Source organism: Haemaphysalis longicornis, unplaced genomic scaffold, assembly GCF_048455015.1.
Source record: "Haemaphysalis longicornis isolate Haplotype H1 unplaced genomic scaffold, Haemaphysalis longicornis Haplotype H1 scaffold_2, whole genome shotgun sequence".
NCBI lineage: Eukaryota > Metazoa > Arthropoda > Arachnida > Ixodida > Ixodidae > Haemaphysalis > Haemaphysalis longicornis.
Genome location: NW_027526295.1, coordinates 119,144,686 through 119,171,393, shown reverse-complemented (window position 1 = coordinate 119,171,393; position 26,708 = coordinate 119,144,686). Strand labels below are relative to the sequence as shown.

At 48.3% G+C, this 26,708-nt stretch overlaps 1 protein-coding gene and 1 long non-coding RNA gene across 4 annotated transcripts in view; both read right to left on the bottom strand.

The window, feature by feature from the left end:
* LOC144169155 (cytochrome P450 3A4-like) overlaps window positions 1-26,708 on the bottom strand; it is a 68,189-nt gene that overhangs the window by 28,244 nt on the left and 13,237 nt on the right. For both annotated transcript variants that reach the window (XM_077698187.1, XM_077698188.1), the window contains exons 3-6: window positions 24,180-24,276; window positions 23,145-23,197; window positions 21,332-21,428; window positions 239-364 (exon numbers count right to left, since the gene is read on the bottom strand). In XM_077698187.1, coding sequence (XP_077554313.1) covers window positions 239-364; window positions 21,332-21,428; window positions 23,145-23,197; window positions 24,180-24,276 — 373 coding nt within the window. The remainder of the gene's footprint in view (window positions 1-238; window positions 365-21,331; window positions 21,429-23,144; window positions 23,198-24,179; window positions 24,277-26,708) is intronic.
* LOC144169157 (uncharacterized) lies at window positions 5,750-10,838 on the bottom strand. 2 transcript variants are annotated; one of them, XR_013322375.1, is made up of 3 exons: window positions 10,515-10,838; window positions 7,237-7,447; window positions 5,750-6,395 (listed from the first exon to the last, which is right to left on the bottom strand). It is a non-coding gene; the product is annotated as an uncharacterized LOC144169157 (long non-coding RNA). The 2 variants fall into 2 exon arrangements; XR_013322376.1 differs by having other exon boundaries at window positions 5,750-6,392; window positions 10,515-10,837.

Genomic DNA, 26,708 nt, shown 5'->3' with positions numbered 1-26,708 from the left:
ACATTGGCACTTAATTCGGGGTGTCGCATGCAGACCTACTTGACTGGCGAGGGGTTGTCTCATTTTCTCGGCACTTGGGAAGCTAAGGGACGTACTGCTGAGATTCTGCCACTAATCTCCTGCAGCCGTGCAGAGGATTGGATGCGATTGAATGTCTAGGAACCTCAGAGGCAGTTTTCGCCGTCAGCTTCCGTAAGCCACACAGATCCCACAGTTTGCAAACTGCTGGTGTACCCACCTGTCTAAACTTGGTGGCTGTGAAGGCGTGCGAGATGACGCTCCTTGTGCGCTTCCACTGCAGGTCCCGGGCGTGTAGCAGGCCCTGGCCCAATAGCGGGTGCTGTTCATCGCTTCCCATTGTGGCCTGTGCGACAGCAATTCTGTCTTGTAGCTCGGCTGTTGTGGACACTCCCGATGCTATATATTGGACAACTGTAGTCCGAAGTTTCTCCAAAAAAAAAATTTCGAACGTTGCTTTCACAGCTTCTAAAAACATTGAAATTTCCGCACCTTCAAAAAATTATTGCATACGTGTACCATGAAGATTTTTACTTAATAAGAACAAGTTTCATTGATTGATTGTAGGGTTTAACGCGCCGACGCAACGCAGGCGATGAGGCGCGCCGTAGTGGAGGGCTCCGGATTAATTTTGACCACCTGGGGATCTTTAACGTGCGCCGAAATCTCGTACACACGGGCGTTTTTGCTTTTCGCCTCCATCAGAAAAGCGGCCGCCGCGGCCGAAGAACAAGTTTCAAATAAATTTTGAATGAGATAATTCAACATCTCTCATAAAACAACTTTTTTCGCCGACAACGCAGGTGTTGGAATTAGCCTGCTGATAAAACTGGCGCGCGCACTTAATATTTTCCTTCCCGCCTCAAAACACTGTGGGAGCTCTGCTGTCATAACAAAAATTGAACACTATTCTATGATTTGCTTTATGACTGTCTCCACAAAGCACATACGTATGGGTACGCTTATCAGCTTTGATCGCAGTATTTGTTTTTTTTTTTTTTACAATTTGTAAAACATTTTACTTTCCTCCATGACACAAAACTATCCAATGCAAACGATGCTGTATTTGAGGATTACGTGACACCTCGAGGGCTTTAAATTGTAAAAAAAAAATGTGGAGAAAGGTAGAACAATTAGAAAGAGCGTTTTTCGGGTTCATAAATACACGCATTTTATTCGTTCAAAGGCAACTACAGTTGGATATAGTTTACAATTACGTCTTAGCGGTCATGCAAGAAACATTAAAATAATCCTGCTTCCTTCGAAGCGTGGCAATTGCAGTTGATACATTCAAAGGAGATTCATACGACCGATATAAATTCAGCCGGATGAGGGATGTAGCGCAACGTGAGCGGACGGTTTTGCTCACTTATACATTTCCTTTAACGTTCCAGCGTGCAGGGCGCCACCGGGTACGGCCAAAGCATGCTCTCAACGTAGAGGATTTCCGCCTCCGGCTAAAACACACGTTCGAGAGCAGTGAAAAAGATTGAGGTTAATCGAAAGCGTCGTTACGCGGCCATGCCCACAGCATTGGCCTGGCTCGACGAGCATGACCCCGTAAGCGCAAACGCACGTTCTATGTGAAAAAGTTATACGTAGGAAACATTCGTGTGTGCAGAATTCGGCGTTTTAAGAAGTACGTCAAACAATCTGGAGGTATACCATAGGCTTGTGCGAGTGAGCTACTACCAGTTCTATCAGCTCTTGTGCCGAAATGGCCTGAGAAGTGCTAGACAGAACACCACGATGCGGGAAAAACACGCGCCAATTCGAGGCAGGACCTGAAAAAGTTGACGCAGAATACGTGTGCATCACCAAGCAGAAAACCTGTGGTCACTACATATAAACTACAAGAAAACATTTAGCATCAATTCAATGGCGGTAATAGGCTCGAGGTACAACTTTATCTACATCGACGTCGGAGCCACAAGATCTCAGGGGGACGCAGGAGTTTAGCAAGGATGCAATCCTCGACACCCACGCTTGTTTCCCAGGACAAATAAAAGTGGCCTGTGCGCCCGACTTCCTCTAGCATCATACATTAGTGGGGAGTGAAGTTTTCGCCTTCCAAAAATTTCGCTTTCAATGCCGGCTTATGGATGCAGCACCCTCACTTTAGAGCAAAGAATACTTAAACAGAGGTACATTTCAGAAACCTACGCCCAAAACGCCTTTCTTGGCGTTCAGGAGGACATATAGATCCAACACGGTGCCCGCAACTCTCACCATTTAATGTGTAGGTGTCCGGAATTCTAGGCTCCCCTGGTTGCTTCACTGAAGCTTCCCTACTTGCTTAAAAGACTGCTTGCATGAATATAAAGTGCGATGGGAATTAGCAACAATGTAAGTTGTTTTCAATACACCGAGCGGCTCTCTGCTCGATTTCTCACTCCAACTAGAATGAAATAGGAGCTGGTCGCTTTCATAAACCTATTCGATTCTCTTTCCAAGCTGTGCACAGCCCGGCGTGTGATTGAAAATGCGTCCTAAATTCCATACGGCCCGTTAAATGACCACTGTCAATGCTCAACGCCGAGACAGAGAAGGTCATTCAAAATTGCAACTGTTGCATGCGTATACAGCACAACGTCCTATGTTGCCATCTGCGGTGCACACATGCAGCTGGCTTGTAGGCAGATTCTGGCGTGCTTTCAAACTTCCAGCATCCCGTGCACGTGCTGCCGCATCGCGAGATTCTGTGCGAACGCAAACGTGCCCATTCTTGATAGAGAGATCTAGCAAAGCGGCTAACGTAATCTAACGCTACGGTAGCGGGTTACGGCCACCCGACTGCGCATGCGCGCGGAAACGGCGAGAAGGTCGCCCCTCATCGGAACGAATGCGCGGGTTCGGTGAGGCATGTGCGCCCATACCCGCGAAATGAATGCGCACGTGCCCAGTCGGGTCCCCGCACCCGGTGCCGTAGCGTTAACGGACGCTAGCCGCTATGCTAGATCTCCGTAATGACAGGAGTGCAATGTCAAGGCGCAAAGTGCTCACGTGGGTTATTAGAAACACCGCGCCCGAGCTGAAAAACCTATGACAAGCCAAACAGCTCTCCTTTACACTCAAATGAGTCGAATTCCTATGTTTGTTCATTGTTCTCTGTCACGGCGTACTTTGGCGCTTGCCTGTTGTGTGGCCGGGCACGAGAGCTGCTTAATCATAAGACGCAAATAAATAAATGACATAACGAACACAAGCCATTTATTGTTTTTATGGTGAGCAACTCTGGTTGTATAAGCGCACAAAAATACCAAAAGTGCGGTTATTTCTGTGAACAAATTGGTAAAAAATTGCCTATGTGTAACACAGAGACAACTTCAGTTTGTTGACCTGTGAGTACACATTTGGCTCCCTAAGAATAGTGTCATAATCGACAGCTCGAACTTTATACGTAGACAACTTTGACTTCATAGCCCATGACCAGACATTCGGCTCTGTAAAGAAAATATGAAATGACGTTTCAGCTATCGACATTGATATAGAGATAACGTTGGCTTCCTGGCGCATGACTCGCCCTTTCGCTTCATGAAAAAATACGGCATTAGTGATTGGGGGTGTCACACCCTTGCTCAGATACTTGGTTACCTAAAATGAGGCTAAATATACCTTGACCTTTTAGGCACATGACCGTCCGTTTTCGCTTATGAGTTCGATGGAGCTGACGATAGAAAATCGTTGTGAGGTCAACGGAATCTCACATGGAATCGCAGTGTGAGACGCGCCGGGGTTCGCGTGCCGAAAAAGGGGAAAGAGCTGCGCTGGAGGAGGGCTGAAGGGCGGCTCTGAAAAAGGGTGACGCTGCGCGCGCCTGGGAAGCGAAACAGCGTCGTTAAAGGATGGTAGACCTGCCGCATATACGACACGGAACCAATTGAGCGGTGAAACAAAGAGATAAACACATTTATTGAGTCATGTGGGCTAGTGACGCGTAATGACCGCCGGTCTAAGTCTGACGGCGACGGTGACAGCCCTAGTGACCAAGAACGTTTGGACTTCCAGGCCCCAGCTTCCCAGCGCACCCTACCACTGCTCAGCTACTGGTGATGGCAAGCGAGCGGAACGAGCTTCGGAGAGTGCTCCTTAAAGTGACGGGTGCGACCACAAACTTCTACAGAAATTTCAAAAGCAGATCAACAGGAGGTCCAACTTTTCTTTTGGGTTCAACGCACCGACGCTACACGTGGGCTAGCGGGCGCGCCGCAGTGGAGGGATCGGGAATAATTTTGACTAACGGGGGTTTTAAACGCGCGCCGAAACCTCCATGCACGGGCGTTTTCATTTTTCGCATTCATCTAAAAAGCAGCCGCAGCGGCCGAGGTCAAACCCGTGTCCTTGGACACAGAAGCTCAACGCCTTATCCACTAAGCCACCCCTGCGGGAGGAGGTCTGAATAGTTCTTTCGCCTTCATATTCTTGGAAAGTTGAAAGCATCCTCCGCAATTTGTTTAGATAGGTGTTGTAGTTTGTATGCGGCGAATGTCAGTTTTTAAAGAAGGTTGTTCGGACGCCAGCTGGGTGTGCGCTTTCTCCAAACTAGCAAAATAACGTTTTCGCGTCAAGACAAGGTAGCATTAATTTCCCCGGAGCTAGCCTTGTGCGGCGCACAGAAAACCGTCCTAATGCACGGTTCCATGCAATTATTAGCACACGTAAAACAATGGCCAGTACATCAAGAGACATCCGAATCATAAAGTTTCTTCCCGAGTACCACAACTGCTCAGAACGCTTTTCCTTTGTCGCAAGGCACTCGTTCATACCCCCAACACACACACACACACACACACACACACACACACACACACACACACACACACACACACACACACACACTCAGACACACCGCGCTGAAGCTTTCGTTGTTTATGGTCATTAAAGAAGCCATAATTTGTTCCCTAGCCCTATTCAACGGTGGCGTAAAAAGCACAGAAAACACAAGGGCTAGGACAACAAAGAAAACGGCGCACGTGCTCGCAGGCCGGTATTCTTTTTCTTGTCCTGTACCTTTCTTTGAATCGGTATTGCCCGTTTCAAAGCCAGAATCACACATAAGCGTCATTTATGTCGACACAAAAGGCGTTCCCTCCTCCTTACTCAACACCAACTGTAAGAAAGTAGCGCGTGAATCAGCCATCAACTGATTCCACGAAGCCAAAAAAAAAAGTACGCGATGCCTACTGGCAGATGTTTAAAATTACTTTAGCCTATAGTCCCCCTTTTTGGCGGACTGGAGGCTCGGCCCGCTGCGCAAGCGTAGCTCCCGCTTTAGAAACCCGCAATACGCCGTTTTTCGCGCACACTGCCGACCGTGATTCGGTTGTAGCCATTTTGATGGCCACGCTCGCTCGCTTTAGTAGCGGTGTTGGCTTCCTGTCACTCGTTCTGCTCCCCACCAGTATCCGCGTGTCGACTCCATCATTCTCGTTCTATCCCGTACTGTCGCCTAGCCGGCCCGTCACGCGCATCACACTACACTTTGCAACGCGTAGAAACTGTGGCGAGACGCGGCGAGAGCGGGACGACGCGCGCGTCGGCAGAGGTGCTCGCGCAGCGCCACCGCAGCACATGCGCCGCTGCCTCCGGGCTCGGCTTGGCGTCGCCTCACCACGGGCGGAGCGCTCCGCTGCCGCTTTATGTGCACGGATCGACGGCGCAAATTCTTGCCCGGATGTGTCATCTATTGCTCATGCCACGAAAAAACTTCAAGAGCGCACCAAGTACGAAGATTTTTATTATAAAAATGATTGCGGCACAATCGGCGATCAAGGTTTCGCCGACGCGCAGCTCTGAACACATCGCTTTTAAAGAAAAACCTTGAGCAGTGCGTCCAGAACCAAACATATTCTTCAAACAATGCTTGGAGTTTTTCAGTCCAGCGAACACACAAGGGAACATTGAGTTGCAATAATGCTTAACAAAGTTAACATCATTGCTTTTTGCATGTTTCTGAATCGTCCTCTCTAAAGCAAAAAAAAAAATGTGAGGGGCGGAATTTCAGACACACCCGACTTAAAATTTAGTTTTGTTATTTTAAAGCTATTAGTTATGGTTTCCAGGTTCCGTGAAAAAGGTGTAAGAATTTCAACTTGACAGGCAACTCGACAGGCATTTCGGTGCCAGACGTTTTAAGAGTGAGCACACAAGCTTGCCAAAGTAATCTGCGGCCCCTCTCGCCGTGCACCAGGCTGTTGAAGGGCGTCAGCTATATCTTGTAAAACAATGCCTTGCCGTGTCCCCTTTTGGCTGGATGTTGAGGACCCTGGACGATTTTAGTGTGGTGTTGCCCGCAGTCTGTGCTTCCGACGGCATGCTGCGGGCGCTTTGTTCGCACTCTTCTCTCAACGAGAATGACGGCTCCTCGACGCGTTCTTCTGGGTGAGTTTTAAGACATGTTTTATAATGTCAGGGCTTGAAATCTACTAAACGCAATTGTGGCATTTTATAATTTCGTTAGGTTTGGAACATTAGCACAGTCACACCAAAATATTTTAGTTACAACCATAATTTCCTCGGTAAAATGAGTAATTTTACGCCGAAGTATCATTTAGTGGTGATAAAATAGGAGGCAATGTTTGCAATGTGTAATTGCGAAGCAGTGAAACGTTGGCATTAAACAGATTTTGTATCCCTGTCGTATGATGCACTGGGATACAATTTGTATATTACTTCTCTACCATTATGAACTATTTATAGTAGCCGTTTAATTGAAAAAGGAACCCTGAGGATAATGCGCGACATTTTTTTTATAGGTCAAGTATGTATGGGTCAAGTATAGTTTTGTGGGTGAAGTATATAAAACACAAATTACAGTGACTTCTGCATTGATCAAGCCCCAGAAACAAATCAATACAATCAAATTCTGTAATCACCACCTAGAACAATAGAACCAGAAAGCAATACTTTTATTTTACGCTAGTTCGCAAGGCGCACAAGAATGTCTGGCTATTTTTTCATTGCATTGTTTATACAAACACACATAATCCACCTTGGCTGCTGTCGCAAAAAAGTGGCTAAAAACAGTATTTTATCTTTTGAATTGCTGATTTTTTGTTAAATGAACACGCACATGCCTCCTAAAAGAAAGTCCCCACTTATAACAGGGTTTTTGTTTCACTTTTTTTTATGTTCGCACATGATGTGCACTTAGTATTAGCAACACAACATCACCCTGCTTTTTTCAGCGCTATTTAAATCATGTGACAATATTTTCACCTGCACTGCCTCTTAGCCAAGTCTCTCGCAGCACGTTCTTTTGAGCGGCTTGCACGCTCCATCTAAAAACTTCATACACTCGAAGAAGCGCCTCTTCCCATTGTACTCGTTATCCCATGCGTGGCCTGTCTTTGTGCTGACTAATTTCTTCTTCTCCAGTCGATACGTGCGTCGCATGTTACTGAAGAAGCACTTCAAGGCTCCTGTAACGCTGCAGGCAAATACTGGATTAGTACTTTCTATAAAAACAGTTCGTCTGCAACAGCAGTATGCAAGCACTATGCAATAGCGGTATGTAAGTCAAGTGTGAAGCAGTAATTAGCCAAAGGGGCTGTAGCCTCCTCTATTAACTAGTTTAAGTACTAGCATGGCGCTAATACAGAAAGTAGTCAATAGAGGGCGCCGCAGTCCCTGAAAATCTCTATAAAACAACACTGGATTGTGTTCTGATTAATTTGGGGTAATTAATGCTTTAATTACCCCAAGATGATGATAGGTGTAACATTAAGGAACAAGAAGAGAACGGAGTGGGTCATATTAAGGGTCGTGTTCAGGACATATTAGTAGAAATTAAGAAGAAGAAATCGACGTGGGCAGGGCATGTAATGCGAGGGCAAGATAACCGTTGGTCATTGAGGGTAACAGAGTGGATCCCGATAAAAGGCAAGCGTTGCTAGGGGGCGGCAGAGAGTTAGATGGGCAGATGAGATCAAGAAGTTTGCGGGGATAAATTGGTCGCACTTAGCACAGGAATTGGAGAATACTGGGAGAGGCCTTTGCCCTGCAGTGGGCGTAGATAGGCTGGTGATGATGATGATGAGGAATGCGTTAATTAGTGATTTTGCCTTATTTAATATAACTGCGTACTTGTTTGCGGCCAAGCAACAGCAGCCTCCGTGGCAACGGTGCAGCGCAAAGATCACCCCGAATGCTTTCCATGCTAGCAACGTATGCCTCTGTGGCGCAATGGGATTGACATCGGTTTCATAACGCGAGGGACCCAGGTTCGATCCGGACCAGGGGAAGCAGTATCTTTCCGAAGCCTCTGTTTGGGTGCGCGACACCGCATCACTGTGGTGGCTAGACACCATGATCCCGGACGAGCTACTTGGGCCCCTAAACTAGGTTCGCTCCTAACCAGGGGAAACGGTGATCTTTCCGAAGCCTCTGTTTGGGTGCGTGACGCCGCGTCACTGCGGTGGCTAGACACTATGACCCCGGACGAGCTACTTGGGCCCCTAAAATAGGTTCTATCTCGACCAGGGGAAGCGGTGATCTTTCCGAAGCCTCTGTTTCGGTGCGCGACGCCGCGTCACTGCGGTGGCTAGACACCATGACCCCGGACGAGCTACATGGGCCCCTAAAGTAGGTTCGATCCCGACCAGGGGAAGCGGTGATCTTTCGGAAGCCTCTGTTTCGGTGCGCGACGCCGCGTCACTGCGGTGGCTAGACACCATGACCCCGGACGAGCTACATGGGCCCCTAAAGTAGGTTCGATCCCGACCAGGGGAAGCGGTGATCTTTCCGAAGCCTCTGTTTCGGTGCGCGACGCCGCGTCACTGCGGTGGCTAGACACCATGACCCCGGACGAGCTACATGGGCCCCTAAAATAGGTTCGATCCCGACCAGGGGAAGCGGTGATCTTTCCGAAGCCTCTGTTTCGGTGCGTGACGCCGCGTCACTGCGGTGGCTAGACACCATGATCCCGGACGAGCTACATGGGCCCCTAAAGTAGGTTCGATCCCGACCAGGGGAAGCGGTGACCTTTCCGAAGCCTCTGTTTCGGTGCGCGACGCCGCGTCACTGCGGTGGCTAGACACCATGACACCGGACGAGCCACATGGGCCCCTAAAGTAGGTTCGATCCCGACCAGGGGAAGCGGTGATCTTTCCGAAGCCTCTGTTTCGGTGCGCGACGCCGCGTCACTGCGGTGGCTAGACACCATGACCCCGGTCGAGCTACATGGGCCCCTAAAGTAGGTTCGATCCCGACCAGAGGTAGCGGTGATCTTTCCGAAGCCTCTGTTTGGGTGCGTGACGCCGCGTTACTGCGGTGGCTAGACACCATGACACCGGACGAGCCACATGGTCCCCTAAAGTAGGTTCGATCCCGACCAGGGGAAGCGGTGATCTTTCCGAAGCCTCTGTTTCGGTGCGTGACGCCGCGTCACTGCGGTGGCTAGACACCATGACACCGGACGAGCCACATGGGCCCCTAAAGTAGGTTCGATCCCGACCAGGAGAAGCGGTGACCTTTCCGAAGCCTCTGTTTGGGTGCGTGACGCCGCGTCACTGCGGTGGCTAGACACCATGACCCCGGACGAGCCACCTGGGCCTCTAAAGTAGGTTCGATCCCGATCAGGGGAAGCGGTGATCTTTCCGAGGCCTATGTTTGGGTGCGTGACGCCGCGTCACTGCGGTGGCTAGACACCATGAGCCCGGACGAGCCACTTGGGCCCCTAAAGTAGGCTCTATCCCCACCAAGGGAAGCGGTGATCTTTCCGAGGCCTCTGTCTGGGTGCGTGACGCCGCGTCACTGCGGTGGCTAGACACCATGACCCCGGATGAGCTACTTGGGCCCCCAAAGTGTTCCGCACCTCAAAAAATGCACATCCAAGTGATGATACGAACAATATTGATGTCCGAATCATGTTTTCAGGGCACGCTACCTTGATGGTGACCCCGTGCTAAAGCACATACACCGGGACGTTCGTTTTTCTGCGCCTCCCAATGCAGAACGCCTCGCGCCTCAAAGGCACGTGGACCCTCAGGAGTTTTTTTTTCGTGTACATGAAAAATACACGAAACGCCGGTAGCACAAAGCTTCAATGTAAAACAAGGTGAGGCAATTCTGGTTCAGCGGAAGGCCACAATAACAAGCAACTTCGGCGAAAAGACAACCCATCGCTTTTGTAGTTCTTCCCCCTGAGCAAGTGAATCATTGTAATAAACAATCTCAATGACGGCATTTTGAATGAAAATTCGTCTTACCCTAAGTTATTTTACATATCACGCAAAAGACGTATCTGCAGATAGCAGCATGGAACGCAACTAGCGACAGCGGCAAGCGATGCATTGGAGTATGCTGCTGACTCTAGCAGCTAGCCGCGAAGAAGTGGTTTTACTTTTAAGCCAGGCAGAACCATGTGACGCGACGACTGACAGCGAGCGATAGCACGAGTCAAATGCTTGGCTCGCTTTTTGCTAAGAGCTTTATACAAGGTCAACGTTCTGCCCACTCTTTTGACCCATGAGCTGGATATAAAATCGTGCACTTACCGGAATTGTAAGGACCGAATTCTGGCCATTCTGCAACCATTTCAATAGCAATCTCCTGCCAAAGTGAGTCCTTGAGATAATTGTTGGTATAGTCTTCGCAATTTGTGTCCCACAACGCCGGAGGCTGTTCGGCTAATGCTAAAAAGTACATAGCAGCGTCGTCCAACGTAAAGGGTCCAGCGTCAGGTCGAGCCATTTCACAGCAACAGCAGCGGCCTTAAGTCAAGGGCCCCTGGCGCGAAAAGCGCCGTACCGTCGTGACGTGAAACTGTGCCGAAACCGAGACGCAGTCGGCGAGAAAAAACAATGTAGTATGAAAATAGAGAGTTTTAGCTGACCGTTTTCGACGGTCCGCTGTCGATGGCCCGCTCAGCACAACCGAAGTGTCAGCAGCAGAACGGCTTTTAGCAAAGTGATAACCGTATCGCAATTGACGAGGGATCATTCGCGTCGCCAGTCATGCCATGTGCGCACTGTGCGTGTGTAAACTAAAACGTCATCACAAAGTAAAGGTAAGAATTGGTATTTTGGTCCCTCAAATGAAGTAAAATACCGTGTTTAGTGCCTTATTTCACCTTTTTAATTTTTTAGCTGACTGTTTTTAACGGTCCGCTCCCCTGACGGCAGGCCGCTCAGCACAACCGGAGCGTCACCTGCAGAAACGCTTAGCTAAGCGACAACCGTATCTCCCTCGGCGGAGAATCATTGGCGTCACTGCTCGTTTCCTGTGTTTCGGCGCGGCGCAGCCGCAGCACCACGGCAAAACAAACGGCGACGTCATAGCCTGCTTCTAGTGTCATGAATGAGATTTTACAGGCGCTCAAGTATGTCCGGGCTAAAGTTCAACAGGAACGACGCACTCGACTTACAGATATCTAAAAACTGAAGTCTACCATCGACAGTTTTTCGCAGCAGGCATCATCTATGATGACATACATTCAAAGCCTTCCAGCATCACAGGAGGATCCCCCTCCACGAAAGGTCACAGCGCGGAGTACGCTGGGACAGTAGCATGGATTCCCCTAAAGTGCTACAGCGGAATTGACGAGGATTTCAAACGGCCGCCCCGATATTGAAAAGTAAAATCCACACAAGCCGTCTTATCATTCTTCTGTTACAAGGAACGAAGTGCTCCCCAACCATAAGTGGTTATACCACTTTCGCGAATCTCGCAACAGTGTGCAAAGGCACCAGAGGCAACCCTAGGAGTCTTACAGCAGCCGGGCAGGCAGCCGTTCTGGTGAGATGGGGCCTAACCTGCTCTCACTTGGCGATTACAGGGCACACTTCACCAGATCAGGAGGAAGTGATAGTTATGGTACAGCTACCCACCGGAAAGAAACTTATTGTTGCATCTGTGTACTATCGCCCTGTATCAAGCACGCAGGGCAGGGTCCATTTTATGTGGATTCGGCATCTCGTTCAAAAGCATCCCAACATCCCGAGTCTAATTGGAGGTTATTTTAATGCGCAAACCACAGTCTGGGGCTACTCCCGGTCAAATAAGCGTGGTGTAGCTATGGAGGCTGCAGCCGAGGACTGCGGCCTTCACTTGGTCAATGATATTGCAGTTCGTACACGTCTGGGCTTACATAGCTCCCAAAATGACTCCACCCCGTACCTCACTTATGCTTTATGTGGGGTTGTCCGCTCTTGGAGCGTGTACGATACTACTTGGGGCTGCCACCCTTTTCCCATTCAAATACAACTGACAGGAAAGCGATTTCGAAACAAACGAACACACAAAATTATAGATTGGCAGTGTTTCCGGTAGAGCATACAAGTCCACAGCACCACTACAATGGAGGAATTCCTTTCTACATTGCAAGAGGCAGCGCTGCAGGCTAGGGAAGAAGTCGGATTTGACGACAGCTAACCTGCCCCGGACAAACATTCAGCCAATTTATAGCGCAAAGCGGCCATTCTTACAAAACGCTACATTCGAAACAGAAAAAGGCAGAGAGATCTTGTTAAAGTAAGACAACGCTACAAAATTATACGGGCCTATGAACAGACTCTTTCTAATGAGAAGTGGCACAGCTCGTGCTCTCAGCTTAACCAGGAGTGCGGCCTAGCCAAACTATGAGGAATTTACCGCAAATTGGCAGGAAAACGCAAATGTAAAAACCGGCTCTTCGATACCCTTAAGCTCAAAGACCCACCGGATCGGGTAGAGGAAGACATCATAAAGACGTTCTTCCCTTGTGTATCTCTTGCGCCCCCACCCCCCCTGCCATCTATCTTACTGCCCAGTGTACGCCAGGAGCTGGACGCCCCGTTTACATTGGGAGAATCGCAATCGGCCCTTTGTCAGGGCCGGTCTAAGTCGGCTCCAGGACACGATGGCATCACCTGGCGGGATCTGCGCAACTTAGACGAAGTGGCACAGGAGCGTCTTTTAGAACTAGCAAATGCACAATGGGAACGCGCAGAGGTTCCTTCGGATCTCAAACTCGCGCTAGTAACGCCCATACTAAAGCCCAATAAAGGCTCATCCAAGCTCGCCAACCTAAGGCCTATTTCATTGACGCCCGCGCTATGCAAGCTTATAGAGCGCATGATTTGCAATCGAATGCAGCATCACTTAGAATGTATCCAAACGTGGTTCAAGCCCTCACAAACTGGCTTTAGACCTCATCTTGGAACACGTGATGCCCTGTGGCTACTCAGACGTGTTATCAACCGTAAAGGAGCCGGGGCCCTCCCCGATTACGTACTTGCCGTTGATATGCGATAGGCCTTTCATAACGTTAAGCATCAAGCGATACTAGAAGAGTTGGCCCAGACGTACCCCAGCCAGCGTGCTCAAAATTGGATTCGGAACTTCCTAAGCCAACGGCCAGTACAACTCGCAGCATCGGCTCCGGGATGGACCCCCAGGACCTATTTCTTGGATAGGGGCGTGCCCCAGGGGTCTATCCTCGGACCGATGTTGTTCAACTTGGCCATGGCGAGAGTAGCGCGATCGCTACAGAAGGACACGGCGGCTAGGTTTGCCATTTATTCCGACGATATAACTATTTGTACCGCAGCGCCGGACTTTGACTGCGTCGAATCCATGATCACAGAACTGCAAGCAGCTGTCCACAGTCTTACGGACACTTTGCCCTCTCTAGGGCTCGCCTTAGCGCCAGACAAAAAAGAATTTCTTGCTGTCCATGGGCGCAAGAGGTTACCTCCCCAGTTCTATCAGGTGGTATACATATCGGACATTCCTATTCCATCTGAAACCAGTAGGATCAGTCTTCTGGGATTGCCGCTAGCCAGCAGCAACAGCGCCAAACAATGGATAAATCAACTGAAGTCAAGCTGGAAACCGATGCTACACTTAGTGTCGCGTATGTCGAATAAGTATGGTGGTGCATCTCAAATGGCAACACGTACGCTGGCACGGGCAGGGTCAGTGGGCCGAATATGTTATGGGGCTCTGGTGCACGATTTCACCGCCACCCAAATGAAACATCTCGACATTCTATATCGAGCGGTTCGCCGCACAATAACTGGCGTGCCTCGACACACGACACAGCGCCTGTCTCGTCTACTCTGTTCTTCGTCCGTGTGTTTTTGTTGCGCTTCAAATCGTGACACCCGTATAGCGGCGCTTGAAGATTCTGTGGCTCTGCCACCGCTGCCCGCACTAATCGAAGCAACCATCGCCCACAACGCTGCGAGACGTGAACTCACAAGCCAAAGCCTGGCTCTTGTGGTCTGGGACAACAGAAGACAACTCGATCCTGCCACGTTTCCCGCTGCACCTCTGCCGCCCTCGGAACGCACGACTCAGGTCGTAATGCATCAGAAGACCAACATCCCAGAAGGCACCTCCAAGCCCGACAACAGGCTCAGCGACGACTCCAGATGAGCGAACGCTCTGGGAAAATTGACATCTACACTGACGCCAGTATTCGCGACGGACGCATCGGTGTAGCATGGAGATCTTCAGAGGCACCACACCTGGATGGCGCGGCGGTGCTCGAGATGAACACCTGTTCACACCTTGAAGCGGAGCTACGAGGAGTACTGGCCGCACTGGACCATTTAACGTACTCTGCGAGTACACCTCAAATGGCACGCATATTGACCGATTCCCATGACGTCATGCAAGAACTCCGAAAACCATATTCAAACCACATTACGCTCTCCCTTCAGCATCTTTCGCGAAATGGTGTAACTATACGCGGGGCGTGGACACAAGGTCACACGTATTTCCGGTCGGGGAACCAGGCAGCACACGATGCTGCCAGGGAGAGCGCTTCATTACCTCCTTCCCCTTCTGCCGTCGTGCCTTGCATGAACCCAAGCCTGGAACTGGATGCTAGGCTTGTTCAACGCAAGATTACCCTATTACGTTAAACTCCTAAAGGATATCTGCCACAGAGCCTTAAAATACCCAGGGTTGCCGAGATATTCATTAATAAAAGCATCGTCAACAGTGTCTACACGCCCTCTGTTACGAGGAAATGGTACCATCCGAATGGGCACCAACCCCCGCATTGCCCTTATTGCGAAAAAAACGTATCGTCTGACCTCCACCACATCACGTGGGTGTGCAGCCATGTCGCGCTATACGCCTCGAGATTCGCGATCGCTGCGCCGCCTGCCGCCGCTTCTCCGCGGCGTTTGCGGGATTAGCGCTGCGTGGCTGATAGGTGGTCATTCAGTGTTTTGTTTCTCTTTCGCTTCTCTTTGCCTTTCCGCGCTCTAAACAACTTGTTATGGTGACGTCTGTAAGCTAACTGGACGTTTAGGGCACTTAAAAAAACAGCTGCGTCTTGGTAGAGCGCTCTAACGCCAGCAAGAGCTACCCGTGGAGGCGGTTCTGCGCACTTCTTGGCCGCTCTTGCGGGCATCGGCGATGGCAGCAGCATATCACCGCTGTCACCTTCGAACACGTCAGCACAAGTGAAATCTATTTATTGTCGCCTTGTTTAGACCTGATATTGGCACTGTAAGAGGTTGGTTCGTTTTGCAGCGCTGACAACAAATGCGGCTTTGCTTCGAGTATGTACGTCGTAGAAAAATTTGTTTCGGGGACGTGATAACCCAATAGCTGACAAAAACATGTGCCTTTTATAGGAATATAAGCCACGTGAAAATGTTAAGTACACTCAAAGGCTGTGCATTGTCAGATATGTGCCCACTCATGCTTTATAGTAAGAACCAAGGTATATGTTAATGAAACCACGGGAAAATGAATGGTCTGCAAATAAGGAATAAATAGAATAGTCGTACGGGAATGGAAAAAAAAAACTGAGTGCAGCTTCTGAAATGCTAAAGACGTTTGTTTGAGCAAGGTAGTATTTATTCACCAGACCAACTAGATGCGAAATGCAGGGAGGGGGGGGATGAGGAGGAGGACGCTCAACTATCGTTGTTTACAAATGAGGAGCGAAATCAACGAATGAACGTTTAAATAATCACACACACAAGCTGCATGTTCACTTTTCGTTTGTTTTTCGCCTTGAAAAACGGCTCGGCGGACTCATTTTTTGAAGAATACAGAGTAGGCAGTTCACAAGCGATACGAGGTGTCGTTGGAAGAGTTGATTGATTGATTGCAGGGTTTAACGCGCCGACGCAACGGAGACGATGAGGACACCGTAGTGGAGGGCTCCGGATTAATTTTGACCACCTGGAGAGCCTTAACGTGCGCCGAAATCTCGTACACACGGGCTCGTTGGAAGAGTGTCGTATCTTATAGGGGTCTCTGATTTCGGTTTATGCTAGATTCTGCAGTCTCCCTGTGTCATGACTCATATGACGATGTTTCGAAGAAGAGTTTGGTCACGGACGCGGATTACTCTATAAGCCCATCTTCGCGCTTCTCGTGGAGGACAAATGTAACAGATGAATCTTTGCGAGCGCTCACATAGGGACAAGACGACCCAGCATTAAATTTGTCGTCGTGTGCTGACTCCGGAGTGTAATTTCGCATTATCCATCGTACTTCTTTGGTACAATGCTTGTGAAATTTATGCCGCATTGGCTTGTTGATGGTACGGATCAATATCTGATATGTGATATCGGCAGGCGTAACTTGCGTGCTGTCAGGTATGAGTGCTCCGCTAGATTTTGTAAGTGCACAAAGTCGATTTGCATCATAGTGTGTATGGCCGCAACATGACCATCGGAGGAAACACTGCTTACGGAGACACTGCCACTAAATTTCAGGGCAGCGGAATTGCAATCAGCTGCATGCAAATGCTGGCTTCGGGACGCCGGCTTGTGACACACGCCCGGCGCTCATATAGATCTCACCAATCTCACTAAGATCGCGTCATAAACGTTTATACTCTCGTGAACATACCACGCTTGCAAGCAGAGTGCCTGCTCCACGTTATTCGGTATTTCGAACGCGGACAAACGGTTAATCGCTGTCTTGAACGAGCCCCAAAAGCAACGGCGACAGGGGGGAGCGGGCCGGGGACTCCCGCGCCTGCTTTCGAAACGGGCCGCTAGGGGGATTTCAGTGGCGCCCCTACAGGCCGCGCTCGAGGCGTATACTTGTTCCGTCACGTCCCTCCAGACACGGACACTCTACACCCTCCAAATCACGACATCGATTTTCTGCAAGCACTAGGCAATTATGGTATACAGAGTGGCCTTGCGAGATTAGTGTAGCCTGGTGGGTGACTACCCATCCTGAGAAGAGCCTTATTAACATCATGGACGCAAAAATGAGTGCTCAAAGAAGGGATATTCAATTGTGCGACGAAGACCTTTGCTAACCCCCATCTCTTCCCTCCCCATGCCCCCATGCACGGCCTCCGGGCCTCCCCTTTCCTCCAATAAAGGTTTGAATGAATCAATAAATCAATATAATCCAGTCGCTGACACGATAGAATTCTCCCAAATATTTATTAAAAGAAGCCGTTCAACTTTCGAATAGCTAAGGCAAGGTTGTCTCTCTCGGAGGTGCATAAAAGCAGGCCCACGCTCCGGTCGAAGTTTTTCGCTTGCGTTCTAAACGACGTTGAGATGTGTGGCACCTTTGCCTATTCGGAAACGCTTTCGCGGTTTCGTCACTTGTGTTTCAACTGAAGAAACGTAGGTCGCCATAGCGCGCCCGCCTCACAGGGGGCAGCCATCGTAAAATTCCGCGAGGTAGCGTGCGCTGCCGCGACGGTCCGCGAAAAGGCCCCGGCTAGCGGAGCTTGTGCTCGCTCCGCTATCACCGCTAGCGCCATAGTGCGCCACGCATGCGCAATGGCGGTCACGCTTGCCATCAGAACGGAGCTAGAGTGTACTAGAAGATTTAGAGTGGTCCGAGCGGCGGCCTCTCCCATTGTTCCGCCGGTTCGACTTTCGCGGTATAGCGGCGGCGCTCCTGTCGTCGACCACTGAACAGCCGCCGCTCCCCGGCACCAGCTCCCAGCCTGTGCGCGGCAAGATTTGCGTCGTTCGCTGCGCTGTTTTGCGCTTGCGCATCTGATTTATTTTGGACTATGAGGTTTAACGCGCCGACGCTACACAGGCGATGAGGCAAGCGGTAGTGGAGGGCTCCGGATTAATTGACCACCTGAGGATCTTTAACTTGTGCCGAAGTCTCGAACACACGGGAGTTTTTCGCTTTTCTCCTCCATCACAAAAGCGGCCGCCGCGGCCGGGAATCGAACCTGCCCTTTTTGTGAAGCTGATTTAGAAAGTAGACGCAGAACGTTATGACTCAGCTTGAGCAAACTTTAAACTAGTACGACCCGACATAAAATTATCGACCCCCCCCCCCCCCCAAAAAAAAAAAAATACTACTTCCTTATTTATTGATGTGTATTCTGAAAACGTCGTTGATATACGGTATTCTCTCGTTAACTCGAAGTCGTAAAATTAGCTCAAAATTTCGAGATACTCGCGGAGTTTTCGAGTTAAGTCGAATGCCGAGAATCTGTGGCCAGGTCCTTGAAATAACATCTAGTGCTGCTAACAAAAGCACTATTGCACAGGGGAGCTTCCGTAATGAAGGCAAAGTAATTCGCAGGAGAAAGAAACTTTTATTTCTGCAGAAGAAAGAACTGTGTTGCGCTGACCTGTTTCGCGTTCGCATCTGTATCCCAGAAAAGCGTACTCGAGCTTCTCAATGCATCGCATCAATTGTTGGTCGCCACCGCTACATTCGACCTTGTTACAAAGCAGACGCAACATGTATGTTGTTTCTGTCGTTGTAGGCACTTCTGGGGGCTCCTCTACGTCCACATGATCAGCTGCGTCGTCCACAGCTATCTCAATGATGTACGCGCCAGACAGCATTCCGGTAACAGAGACGCGTAGTCCGCGTAAACTTGCACTTCATGACCGCGTTCGGCGCGTAGTGGGAGTAAGCACTCAAACGGGGACCTTATCAGCTGCCTGTAGCGGACTTTGCCTTGTGTCCTCTCTGCCAGTATTTCGAGATATCCATGGTCCTCCGGAAATAAACATTTCGAGATAAAGTGGGCAAATGCGTAGCGCCTATGGGAGGTAAACACACGGTGAGAAAAAGTTTCGACTTAAGATATTTTGAGATAGCAGAGTTCGAGTTAACGAGGGATTAATTTCACGGACTGGCACCAGGAATGTTTTTCCCTTCTTGACTTTGCGCATGAAGCAAAAGCCGCGGGGCGCACATTCTATGGCGCAAGAAGTTTACTGTTTTTTACGTGCCTATTTGGAACGAAAATACCAAGAGCCTTAGGTAGGGTACCGCTATCATTGATGCTTGTACTGCCGCTAGCGGGCTTTCTTATTTTATTAACCTGCTATGTCGCAGGCACTTGGTAAGAAAGTGTGTACTGAAAACGAAGTGCCAAGTCTGCAGGACCAGCTGCTGCTTCCTGCATGCCAGGGGAAGATGCCGCTATGTTTACTACCTCTTATAATTTTGGGGACTTCTGAACCCTTTCGTGCATTTTTAAAAGTTTATTAGCAATCTCTATGACGTCTTTACCGGTTGCTTCAGCGAAAAGGAGCTCCACCATGACAGCGTTATGTATGTGCTGGTCCTCATTCACAACAAACACCTTAAGGGCGTTGGTTGCGACCAGCACAGTGAGACCTTGACTGCAAATTTGGTTGGGTTCTGCACACGTTGTGACACGGATTCATTTCTATATAAAACGTTTAAATAAGTTCCGTGATTGCATACGAAGGTGGGAGCAACACCTTAAACTTAGCCGTCACTAATGATTGAGGACGAGTTCTGAAAATGCTTTGGCCGAAAATGTCAATTTAGATCTCCCTTAGCGTTCCTAAACCTTTACCTGGGTAGACTTTGTGCATTTCATTTGCTGGGCTATCAGAAATGAAAACAAAATGTGTATTTTGTTCCAGTTTCGTTTCTTTGAACCTCCATGTTAGCGTTCTTGAACCTTTACCTCTGTAGTAGACGTGTTATATTTCATTTTTGTCGTGGTCAATACATTTTTGATTTATGTTTTGCTTTGGTTTTATGTGCGTGTAATTGCACTCCCAGCATATCTGTGAATGAAATTCGCGTTTATTTCATTCAACTCCTTTTTTGGCCGAATCAGGTTAGAGGTGGTGCGATTAATAGAATGCTGAGGGAATAGTTCAATGAAAGACGGTCATTGGGACAACTGAGCGAACCGCTAGGCTAACCCCTTTTTAGCTAAAAAAATATCTCGCTTGCGCGTGTCATTTTCTGTTCGTCCAGGCGACAGCATCAACACCACGGTGATCCCTAATTATCACAAGCGGGCCACTGATTATCGCTGCTATAATAAAAACTCACGCAATAAAAAACAGACGCCACTTATGCTATTAACCCTTATAACTGCAGTTCGAGCGTAAATTGCAAAACAATAAATAAAAATTCTTCTCAGAAGCCATCATCCCAGCCGTCATATTTTTTTTTGTCATTTGTGTCGTCCAATTATGTCCATCAAGCAGCACAATAAGGACGCGATCATAAAGCATGATGAAATGGTTTCCAGCAAATCAGGCAATTTCACGCAAAATACTTGTTGATGGGAAGTTGTAGTAGCGAAAATGTCACTGCAATTACTTTATTTACAATCCGCTACGAACGCTGCCCCAAAGGGAAATCCGTAATTTTTTCGTTGTTGTCGAGCGGAAAAGAGAAAACTAACGCAAAATGCGCCGCAGCGTTTATTTTTCATTTCGTTACCCACAGTCTACTGTACCTGCAGTATATTTAAGCAGTTGGACGTCCCGACTTCCGCAGAACAAATTTTGAGCGCTCCGCGCGCAAAGCAACAGCGTTTCCTGGTCCGGCAGGGTGCGCGGTTGAGCGCGCGGCCAGCCGCCGCTTTCAGTGGTCCTTGACTGCAGCGCCACGGCCGCTTGGTGGGAACTAGCCTAGTTTCCATGGAGCGGCCGTGGCAGCGCTGCCACTATTTTCTGCGCGAAACGAGCACCTCTCCGGGCGGCCGGTCGGGCCACTCTAAATCTTCAAGTACACTCTAACGGAGCGGACCGTCAGAAACCATCCTGCCGCTGGGAGCAGAGACGCGTGGTTGCCAGACTAGCCATCATTGCATGCACAAAGAGCGCAGTGTTTCGCTATGATCGACCGATACAGTAGCGAAAGGAAAAGAAGCTTTCCAAATCTGTGGCGTACATCACATTTGATATATTCCGCAGACCTAATGGGTGATTTCGCCCGTGGTGTGTGTATATAGGCGTCAAAGCCGCCCACAATGTAGGCACATTCTAAAGCTGTTCTGACGACACGCCAAACATTTAAGGTTCCTTAAACGTTGCCGGACTGTTACTTTTTGCCCGCCATAACTGCACCGCCGCAGCAACCTATCGAAACCATGTTGAGAGGAAACAGGAGGCAGGAAGAAACGACCACTACTCACCCCTCTGTTCATGAAGTTTCCGAAGTTTTTCACCAGTATATAGGACAAAAAGTCCAGATCCTTCACTACGAGCGTGGGTACATCTCCATTGTAAAATCTGCAAAGAGACAGAATACGGTTAATAAAAGCTGCGAGATGTGTAGGAATAAATCTAGCATAGGCTAAGATCGTTTGCTGCTGTGGTCTGTTTTTCTAGTTAAATTACCAATTTGTAATGGTGTCGCCACCAGTCTAACAGACGAATGTTTTACAAAATAAAATTCTGCTGCTGTGGTCTAATTTCCTACTAAACTCCCGGGTAATCGTGGGGTTATCGCTAGCCTAACAGGCGACTGTTTTACAAGAAGGCTAACTTCCGGATCCCTCAATACGGCCAGAATAGCGGGTATACTGTGGTGCCATTTCTTTCCGAGCGACTTGCCGTATGGCATTTGGCACCTCAGTTTCGTTTGACCGTTATCACAGTACAAGCAGTGTAGATTGTAGCTTTCGGTCATCAAAAATGCATTGCATGTTTTCCTGACGAAGTATTGAAGTGCATTGACCGTGAACATGAACTTTCCCGTGCGGCAAGCAAGCAAGCAAACAAGCCGGCCTCTCTAACACAGTGCGCACAGTTTACAAAAAATCTCAGCCCTCCGCGTGACCATGTCACTTGTGCTGGAATGTTGTCAAGGGCGTGGAGCGGGTTCACTTTCTTCACCCCAAATGACTCTCAAGATGTGTCTAGTGAACGATTTTATTGTACATAGTAAGCCATCGTATCGCTGGCTTGGACAATCTCCCGCATTCAATGTGTGGCCAGCGGCCTGAATCAGTTTGTTTTGATTGCACCATGTGACCCTCATGCAATAAAGCCTGTATTATTAACATCTCCATTGTACTTAAAGTAAAGTGTCAAACCATGATAAAAAATTCTTCTGCCTCGAACCCTCAGAAGCAGCTGATGAAAGTCGTAGATATAAATCTCAGCAAGGTTACCGCCATTATGGCGCAGAAGCCTTATCAACTGGCTGTTATTACCGCTTCCATTCCCGCTTCGAAACAATCCTGGGATTGATTTCCAGTGCAACAAAAGTGTCGTATTCCGGACATTTGTGCTGACAACATCCACTAATGCACGCATGAGCGCATGTGCCAATTTTCTTGCATGCGTGTGTGCACTCACGCAGGCAGGAAAATTAGAAAGGAGGTTGGATCCTGGTGTAAGCATCAAATTCGTAAACCAACTTAAGTTCAAACCGTTTATTATTATTTAATAATATTGAACACTACGGCGTCTCCTAAGGTAACCGAGGACTCGGGTTTCTTAAAACTTGTGCTTGTATTTTTGTGATAAACTGAACATAAACAAAAAATTTCGGCGCAACAATCACATTTTCAACTATTGCTTAACGAGCTTACGCCATATCTCCAAATTTGTGCCAGGCGCAATCGTTGTTAATTCCAGTACAACGATCGCTGTAACAACGATCCAGTACAACGATCCAGTATAACGATCCAGTACAACGATCCAGTACAACGATCGTTGTAACCGGAGGATCGGACCGGGATGAAGGTAGATTCCGATTGTACGGTTTAGTGTGCCGGAGTGGAGGGTTCCGTATTAATTTAGGTCTCCAGTGGATCTTAAACGTGCACCGAAATCTCAACTCATGAGTGTTTTCTCTTTTGGCTTGCATCTTAGAATCAGCCACCGCAGCCGGGAAGACGATGATGTGAAAAAACGTACACACGCACTCACGACCGCAGCGGCTTTAGCGTAATTCAAGCTAATGCGCTGAAAATTGAAAGCGAATGGCGGTAACCTCACCCGAAAACGTCGCCATACTTTTCACACCATTCGCCTATGGCCGTTGTGATGCCCTGTGAAGAAAAAAAATGACACTTTAATGTTCATACTGAGCGTCACTAGTCGCTTTGGGACAAAGTCTAGCAGTATGAAACGCATGATTTCATTTTAGGGGGGGAGGGGCAGACCCACAAAAACGAAATACAACAGTTACACATGAAAGAGATAAACGGCTGAAAATGTAAAGAAATAACAAATAATCATTTGAATAATGATTTTACTATATTGAGCTTTAATTCGGTTTCTGTGTTTAGCAACAAAACTAAACCAACGTTATCAGTAGTGGGACAAAGGAATTGCTAGTAGGGATACAGTTTATACTAATGACGTTGAGCTATTCCCAGTGTGCTTGTTTACAACTCGTCAAAGTGTCATAACTTTAGCAGAGTGAAGTGTGGCCCAGTACACGTGGACGAGAGTTCCGCTTCCACACATCTGGGCTTAGAGCACCGCAAACTGGCCGATCATCCGGCTGAGGGCTTTTTCAGGCACGTGCGGCCAGTTGCGCCCGGGATATCAACTCGAGCTGGACATCTACGTTCCCGGATCGCGAAGATTTCGGATGAATGCAGCCTCTGCGGCTGCCCTCAGCGTACGCCACCTTCTCTCATATTTTCCGTTAACACCTTCACTTAACGATTATCTAACTTGAAAAAAACGTCAAGCGGATTGTTCAGTCTGCTAATTTCATTTCGTCAATCCGGCATGGGGTTAAGCAAATAGAGCAAAGCCAGTTATTTACGAATTGAAACGCCGCTCAAAGAACGGATTAATGGAGTTGCCGTGCTGATTTCTCCGGCTAACCTTTCCATACAGCATACGGGAGGGTAATAAGGTCTGTTTTTACTAACGGGCAATAACATTGCACGTTATAAAAAGATACCGTATAACGTACGAGGTAAAGCGCCGTAGAAGAAGTTATAGTGAAATGTGTGACAGGCTCAACAGTGCATATGCGATGAAATCGACGTTAGAGAATGGATGCATTGACATTACCTTTGTGTGGTACTCCCACAGGTTTCCCCAGAATATGTTGGGTTGCGGCCCTGGAATACCTAGCTCTTTGAAGTAAGTGAATGTGCGTCTTCGCCATCTGCAAAAACAAAAATTCCCCGCATTTCCCCGAGGGGAAGAATGTGAAAGTGCGAATGCACGAGTTGAATTTGCGCGGTTCGGTAATGTTCGCGAAAGAGAGATCACACACACACACACAACTACAAAGAAAGAAAGATGCATTTATTCACAGACACCTATTTGTGTTGTCGTTGTACTTGATTGCTAGAGCGGATCTCAGCTTTGAAATTTCGTGTCAGTACTCCTTTAAGCAGGTGCATTAGCCCTTCTCACGCCCGATTCTTGGCCAATCCCCCACGTGGGTATGTGCCATGTCAGCGGCCAGGCAGCGCGCGCCCATCTCCCCCCGTTGCAAAGGAAGACGAGGAGATTCCTGGCCAATCCCCCACGTGGGTATGTGCCATGTGCATTCGCACGAGCGCGGACATCGCCGGTGGACGCAGGTTCAGGGTCGCTTAAGAAGTGCATTCGCACTTAAAAGAAGAAACGAAGTGTCGTTTAGTGCAGTCAAATTCAGGCTTTTGTTTGTGCGGGTCAACGAGGACTAAGGAACAAACAGCATCGGGAGTGTCTCAGAATTTAGAGATCAAAAGCATGCTGGAAAGCGAAGAACATTCTGGGCTAGGACATAAAACAATTAAAGCGGAGCATTCGCCGTCGGCTGGTGTTTTCGTGTGCGGCAAATGTGTTGCTTCGCTTCTATATCACGACAACAGATAGTATTGCAGCGCGTATGATCATTTTGTAAACTACGTTGGGGAATTATGCTAACATATGTTGCCTTAAAGTCTGGGGACCTCGAAAGACCTTTTTGTTAGTTGAAAGTACCATTTCTGGCGTTACGTAACGAGCATTGTGGCGTTCAGGACATCAAGCGGGAAAAAGGCTCGTGAACTTGCTTTCAGGCAGTACGAGCACGACGCGGCATTTTTTGCAGCGCAGTCCTGTCTACTTGCCTTTCCATGTTTTGTGCTGTGTTTTTCCCGCGCTGATTTTCAATCATGAATTTCAAGAGTAAAAGTAGTTTATAGACTGCATCTGCACCAGGCGCGGATGTTGCCGAACAAGCATGGAGGAAACGGCCGTCTCTGCTGGCTACAGCTGTTAGAAAACGACCAACACCAAATTTGTCGTAGCCGATGGTTAGCGCACGAGCGAATGCTTTTATGCTGCATACACGAGGTGTCTGGATAAACGCCAATTATGTTCGGCCGCTTACCATGATGTTGCGAAATAAGCTTTGTCCTGTGGTGGTAGTTTTAGGGTATCTTCCGTTGATTGTACCAGATTTCAGCATAGTTCATAGAAATCTGCCAGTTTGAAGTTCTTCCGGGGCTAACGTTTACACTGCGCCTCTCGGCTCTAGGGTTTGCTCAGGACACAAAAGGTGCACTGTTTTATAAAGCAAAGCTTTATATAGCCGGAGTTCCATGCAATAGCCTTTAGCGATTGCTAATACAATTAAAAACCCTAAACTATTGACTACTTCTGGATAATGTAATCTCAAATACCCTAAAAAAACACGTCCCCCATCTCAAGCAAAATCCTACACCATATCTTCACCACTTTTTTATCAACAGGACAGCTTCCGGATTATTCGAAAGAATTCAAAATTGTTGCGTTACTTAAAAGTGGCAATAAAAATACTGTAAAATCTCGTTATAACGAAGTTGAAGGAGGTGTCGTAATCACTTCCTTATAGCCATTACTTCGTTATAGCTAAAGTCCATTTCTACCGACAATTTACATTTACCAGAGGATGCACTCATCATTGAAACTCACAGCAGCCCGCAAAAACAAAAGAAACAAGTGAAAAACAGCAAAAAATCGTTACTTTATTCACGCTAATTGGTTCATCCATGACCATTCAACAGCACACGAGCTGACGGCTCACTTCGCACGGAAAAAGTGCTTGATAAATTCCTGCAGCGCCTTCTTCAGCCAAATGATGGCTTTTTCAGCTGCAGCCACGATTCCGAGTCCGTATTCGCCGTCATCATGAGCGGCAAATAAGCGGCGCACCAGGCCTACCGCATTCATAGAGTGCCTGAAGGAACATCCGGGCACCCTAGCGGAAGCCCGCGAGACGAGCACAGTTGTGCGTGTTGCCGCCAGGCGCTTGCATCTATTTTCGCGAGTTGGAGTTGGCGGCCGCTGGATAGCGTGAGTTGTGAATTACCGTACTCATGATGCTAAAAGACACTGGCCTGATGGGTACGGGAATGGTCTATAAGTGCTTGTTCGAGAAGAAAGACAGGTTCGTTATAGTCATTGCGAGAACATTACAGCTTCGTTAAAACGAGGTCTTAAATCCATGGGCGTTTATGGGAATTTCAAGGGGAATTACGATTGCTTGGTTATATCAATTCGCTAGGTGCATCCAGTTTTGTTATAACGAGGTTTTACTGTAGATACTTCGGCATATAATCTTCATCCCACATTTATTCTCAG